The sequence below is a fragment of the Sinocyclocheilus grahami genome, unplaced genomic scaffold (genome assembly GCF_001515645.1).
Source record: "Sinocyclocheilus grahami isolate Dianchi unplaced genomic scaffold, SAMN03320097.WGS_v1.1 scaffold61.1, whole genome shotgun sequence".
NCBI classification, from domain to species: Eukaryota; Metazoa; Chordata; class Actinopteri; order Cypriniformes; family Cyprinidae; genus Sinocyclocheilus; species Sinocyclocheilus grahami.
This window is the reverse complement of record NW_015505240.1, coordinates 1236420-1242892: the sequence shown is the minus strand read 5'-3', so window position 1 is coordinate 1242892 and position 6473 is coordinate 1236420. Positions and strand designations below refer to the sequence as shown.

Here is a 6473-nt window from a genome sequence, read left to right as displayed (position 1 = left end):
CATGGGAGTTGTGGTCTTCATCCCCACAGCCGATGCAATCCGATGGGACTCGGGCAGAAATCATGTTCATGGATGAGCTAATGATTTATTAAGGTAGTAGAATGAAGCAGGGTGAGGCTGAAAGCCGTCGAAGTGAAACGAGGCCGCTGAACGAGCGTGACACACGGCTCGAAAGCAGCGGAGCTTTTATTTTGCCACAGTCGACTGCTTCCGCTCCTTCCGGTCGTGTGCGTATGTGGGAAAAAAAGCAGCACTGTTTTATCATACTAGATACGTTTGAAAGTTCTGTTATAATGCTACTCTGTGCGGTCGTCACCTGTCTAATAAAACGCATAACATATTAAAGCGTCTTTGCTGTTTCCATGTTTTCTAGAAATCGAGGGGTTATGACGTCATTGGCAGGCGACACAATGACACTATAGACACGCTTCGTGTCACTAGTTAAAATTGTTTATTTCTCTGGATTTAAACATTCTTCGAAACATTTGGGATAACGTAAGCACACAAGTCAGCAAAATATATAACACTGTTCTATTTTTTAAATAAAAAAATCTTACATATTGTGCCTTTAAGTTGCTTGGGTATATTTTTAGCAATAGCCAAAAAAACATTGTATGGGTCAAAATTATCGATTTTTCTTTTATGCAAAAAATCATTCAGTATTGATATTTTTCTCCAATATTTGGATACTAGCTTCTGTGTTTGGTGCAATATTTTCTCTGCTGTGTGCCTAAACTCTCCTTTCCTCATTACATCTGGCTTCAGCGTGTCCCGTATCTGGCCTGTGTTCATGTTTACACACTTTTATTTCCACACAAATGACATTTTGGGAAATTATTGCAATGCAGTATGTGTACATATCCGGAACAGACATCAGCCAAAATACCCAACCGTGACAACCCTACTCAGAACACTGGAATGAAATTGAAATGGAATTGGAATGTAAAATGCATAATGAGATATATATAATTCTTAAAAGATATATTAATTCTTAACATTAAATTCTGTCACTTGCCAACTATTCTCACAACCTCTATGCCAGTATGCCATGCAATCAAAGAGCTGTGCCTTTAAGGGACAACAGCCACATACAAATAGGATTAAAGCATGAAAGAGATTCCCTGGGATTGAGATTGGGATTATGACTGACATGCAGAAAGTCTGGACGCAGATTAACTTTCCAATTCACCCAGCATACGAATTACCTTGCAGCTGAATCAATTCAATGTCATTCGACGACTCCAACAAGTCAAGTTTAAAATTTTAGCAGTTTTAGTTCTATCACACAGTCCTAGCTCTGCTACATATAAAGGCTTTCAAAATGCCTGCTGAATGAAAGTATAGACTATTGTGTTACAGCTACATACAAGGGTCAAGTCTAAAGAAAAGAAGTGCAGGAGTTTTCGAGGCTACTTTTTAGTGTCATTGAGCTGGTAAAGTTGGTGAAAACACAAGACCGAATACAGCAAGTTGATTTATTGAGGGGAAAAAAACTTTCTGCTAATTGATTATGTTCATTGGCAAAGATTGCCAACTATCACCAAATGAATTGGCTTGAACGCACTCACTTCGCATTGGATAAAAGCATCTGCCAAATGTAAAAGTTTAAGGCCCTTTTTTTTAATCTATGGGAGGTTCTCTGCCCCTTTTATCACCCACCAGGTAGACATAGAAAAGTAATAGCATTAAAAGCAGCACGATCTGAGACACATGCGGTGCAGGATAAGTTACACACTGATGTACTCAGGACTTTATTCACTAAAATAAAACTTACCTGTAATTGCTGCCTTAAATTTTGAAGTTACAACCTGCTGTGATAGTCCTTGCACTTTTACAACCACTTTGAATTTAATTACTGAAGAAGAAAATTTAAACTAGAAAATGAAAAACAGTCATATTATTAAGTCAAATGAATGGAAACAAAGATGTAATAAAAAAAAACATGTTTTATAGTAATAACTGTGGTATTTCTTTTAAATATGACAGAAATACACCACATGCAGTCTCCAGACCTGATCCATCACATGTAATGAAGATCACACTGAAGTTTGCTGTAGTGTAGGCGTACATGTGTTTAGTTGTGGTGAGTGAAATGTGATTCTCTTCAGTGCAGCCCAGTGATCTCAGCTGTATTACAGCCAACACCCCACCCAAACCCTAACACACACTCTCTCTCATCTTCAACCCTTTTCCTCTCACTCTCTGACCCACTTTCTTTCTCTTTTTGGTAGAACATTCCACCATCAGATTGGCAGAATGAAAATATTACAAAGAAAAAAAGCTTCTTCGCTTTCAACTTTTTTCAGTCTCTCTCCACCCGTTCTCTGTGCTTTTTCCCTGGCAGGACTCCCCTCCTCCATCTTAACACTACTCCAGTCGTAAATTTCAGGAGAAAGAGGAAAAAGAGAAAAAGAAACAGTGCAGAGAGCTTCCAGACATGTCCAGGGTGGGCGGACAAGCTCATGCAAGAGCCACAGGGCATCAGGCAGACACCACGGCCTGAGAGTCAGACAGAATGGCCCAGAGAACTCTACTGTATATGAGGAAAAGAAGAGTATTATTTCGGTTCATAGAAGCGATTGACTGCTTTCATATCTTTAACAACCAATCTGTCTTCTTTATGGTCTGTCTCTGTTTCTTTTTAGGGATTTTGCGGCAGAACAAGGAAGACACTCTTCACTTCCAACACTCAGACATAAACAATCAGGAATGTTGTGAGAGAACATGTGGTTAAAGAAGAGCTGAGAGAAAAAGTTTGATTCACAAAATGTCACAAAGCATGCTAATTAAAGGCACAATATGTACTTTTCGCCACTAGAGGGCGCATATTCAAAATAAACAAAGAGACAAAGGCCTAGTTAGATGATGCTGTGACTGAGTGTGGAATCATGGGAGTTGTGGTCTTCATCCCCACAGCCGATGCAATCCGACGGGACTCGGGCAGAAATCATGTTCATGGATGAGCTAATGATTTATTAAGGTAGTAGAATGAAGCAGGGTGAGGCTGAAAGCCGTCGAAGTGAAACGAGGCCGCTGAACGAGCGTGACACACGGCTCGAAAGCAGCGGAGCTTTTATTTTGCCACAGTCGACTGCTTCCGCTCCTTCCGGTCGTGTGCGTATGTGGGAAAAAAAGCAGCACTGTTTTATCATACTAGATACGTTTGAAAGTTCTGTTATAATGCTACTCTGTGCGGTCGTCACCTGTCTAATAAAACGCATAACATATTAAAGCGTCTTTGCTGTTTCCATGTTTTCTAGAAATCGAGGGGTTATGACGTCATTGGCAGGCGACACAATGACACTATAGACACGCTTCGTGTCACTAGTTAAAATTGTTTATTTCTCTGGATTTAAACATTCTTCGAAACATTTGGGATAACGTAAGCACACAAGTCAGCAAAATATATAACACTGTTCTATTTTTTAAATAAAAAAATCTTACATATTGTGCCTTTAAGTTGCTTGGGTATATTTTTAGCAATAGCCAAAAAAACATTGTATGGGTCAAAATTATCGATTTTTCTTTTATGCAAAAAATCATTAGGATATTAAGTAAAAATCATGTTCCATGAAAATATTTTGTAAATTTCCTACCGTAAATATATCAAAACTTAATTTTTGATTAGTAATATGCATCGCTAAGAACTTCATATGGACAACTTTAAAGGCGATTTTCTCGGCCAAATATTAGAACACAATGAAAAGCTTATTTATTCAGCTTTCAGATGATGTATAAATCTCAATTTCAAACAATTGACCTTATGACTGGTTTTGTGGTCCAGGGTTCCACATCATTGCATTCTGTTTTTATTCACAATTTGTACAGTGTCCCAACTTTTTTGGAATCGGGTTTGTAGTTAATATCAATGTTTATTAAAAGGAAGCGGTTTTGTGTAGTTACAATAACCCTACCAAAGGATGCTTATGGGATCTCAACTTATGGTTTTGCTGTTACAGTTTGAACGAGATGTGATGATCTGGAACAACAAGACGTACATCTCCAAACCCATGCTTGTGAAAGAAGACTCAGCCATTCAGAAACACAGACGCTGGTTCAGTCAGTTCTACAGTGAGAACAGCCCGCGACTGCGCTACCAGCACGACACTCTGGACTTCTGAACATCAACTATGCTTCAGCCCATATGGGTTGCTTAAAGGCCAATACCAATATTTTTTTAACCGAAGCTGATATTTTGTTGGTATTAAAAAAAAAATTATGCAAAAATTATAATTATGCAAAAATAAACACAATGCATTTCTTGAGCAGTTCACTCTTTCAACAAACAACATACAAAGACAAAGCACATGCAAAATAAAAGTGCACTTGCATTTGGATATTACAAGTCCAAATCTGCATATTATTATTTTATTTTTGTTTTTAGTTTGTTTGGGAAAGTTTGTTCAAACAGTAGCATAAAAGTAGGTGACTTGTTTTCTATTCTATCTTAAGAGCGTTCTGTCCTTGTTGAAGTGCTTCAGACAATCATCTGTCAGTAAATAACAGTTGTGCATTTCTATCAATGTGCTGCTGAACTGATTGCAGAATTACACACTACAGCTACTGCAGTCTGGCTTCACTGCTGTAATTGGGATTTGACTGTCTGAGAGTCCTCTAAGCTTCAGCAAGCAATAAGCCAAAGCCCAGAATTGCCTTTGTTCTTGCAGAAGCTCCAGGTCTTGTACACAGACCTGTTCGGTAGCACAGTAGACAGAAATGTTCAACTGCACTGTGAACTTAGATGCAAAAGGACACAAAGTTCCCATCTCTTAGATGTACCTTCAATAACGCAAGCGTGTTGTTCTACCCTCAAGACAGATATAACTGTTTCATCTTAAACTTTGGCACATAACTCACCCCACACAGGTTGTGCTACAGACAGGATACCTAAAAAAAAGAGGTATGCATTTACTTTCATATGAAATTATACTTAGGGGAAAAAAATACTTTTTTGACTTGAGGCAGCATAGCATAGTGTTAATCTATTTTAAATTAAAAAAAATTATGTTTTTCTCAAATTAAAGTTATGCTAAAATTTATATATATATACAGTATAATGCTTATGGGTAAAATGAGATCATCTATATATATATACACACACACATAGACAGATGATAGTATTTTATTGTAAAATCTAAATTCATATATATATATATATATAATTTGAAAAAGTAAACATTTCTAATAATAATAAAATATATAATAAAAATGTCCTTTATATAAACATTTTTATTTCATATAATTTTAATTATTTGTATGTTATTCGCAGAGCATAGGGGTTATTTTTTTTTAATCTATTTCTATTTATCTATTTTTTTGTATCTTTTTCTAAAATTAAAGTTATATTAACAGTGTTCGACACACACACACACACATATACTGTATATATATATATATATATTCTAAAATACGATATATATTCCGTACAATAAGAATTGTAAATTAAAATTGTAATAAAATGTTATTCATATACACACATTTATTATATTTTTCATTTTATATCTTATTCTAAGGAATCATTGTGAAGGATATACAAGTATATATTTACATTTTACGTCTTATTCAAAATATTTGTGATGATTTGTTGATTCAATTAGTATCAATCTTAGATTTGTGTACTGTGACAGGGCTTGGCTGAAAGCCCTTCTTCAGGTTTCACCCTAATTAATTGTTTATTCTCCAAGCTTGTTAATGAAGGTGCCTGCCATTATCCAATAGACCAAAACACACTGTGGAAATTAGTGTCCACCAAATAGCTGCCACGTAGGTAGTACAATTACTGGACATGTTGCTATCAATTACCATCAATGATGGTTATCCGCTCAAAATGGCTACTGCCGCAGTGCAGCGCAGTCCAGTGCAGTTCATCTGTTTCCATCCACTGTCTGTCTCATAACACTAAGTGGCATTAATGAATATGTTTGACCATGCTGACAGGATGTGTCTATGACATACACCACATGTTAGGTCTTGCCCGGTTAATACATCCTGATTGTCATCTAGTGAGATGGAGTGATCATCATGCTGGGTGATTGCCTTAAACATATGCTGGTATGCAGATGCTTCGCCCTCATTAATTAAGCCTTCTGAACAGCTCATCTCCTGTCGCGCCTGCAGTGTCTTGTGTGTTTTGTGTGTCTGTGTTCGAGGAGCATGCAATGGGTGTACAGACTGTTCCTCTGTGGAGTCTTTCTGTGCTGGCTGGTGCAAAACAAGAGGAGGACAATTATGACAGGCACTGTGACAGCCTCTAGGCACTCTGAATGAGATAATCTATGATTGTATAATAATTATTTTAGACATTTGGGTTTTACTGAGTCAAATCACCATCGTTTGGTTCCAGAGCAAATTCATTTCTGCCATATAATGTCAGAATATATTATAAAATAACTGAATTATAACAGCTTTTACTCTGACAATATTAAAATTGTACTTATATAATATGTATATATATATATATATACACACACACA

The 6473-nt window shown here is 36.7% G+C and overlaps 1 protein-coding gene across 1 annotated transcript in view; it reads left to right on the top strand.

Moving 5' to 3' along the window:
* The window catches only part of LOC107584623 (cholesterol 7-desaturase), a 10385-nt gene extending 6178 nt beyond the window's left edge, over window positions 1–4207 (top strand). Inside the window, exon 7 of the mRNA XM_016271335.1 lies at window positions 3960–4207. Coding sequence (XP_016126821.1) covers window positions 3960–4121 — 162 coding nt within the window. The 3' untranslated portion in view covers window positions 4122–4207. The remainder of the gene's footprint in view (window positions 1–3959) is intronic.
* Window positions 4208–6473: the final 2266 nt, after the last annotated feature.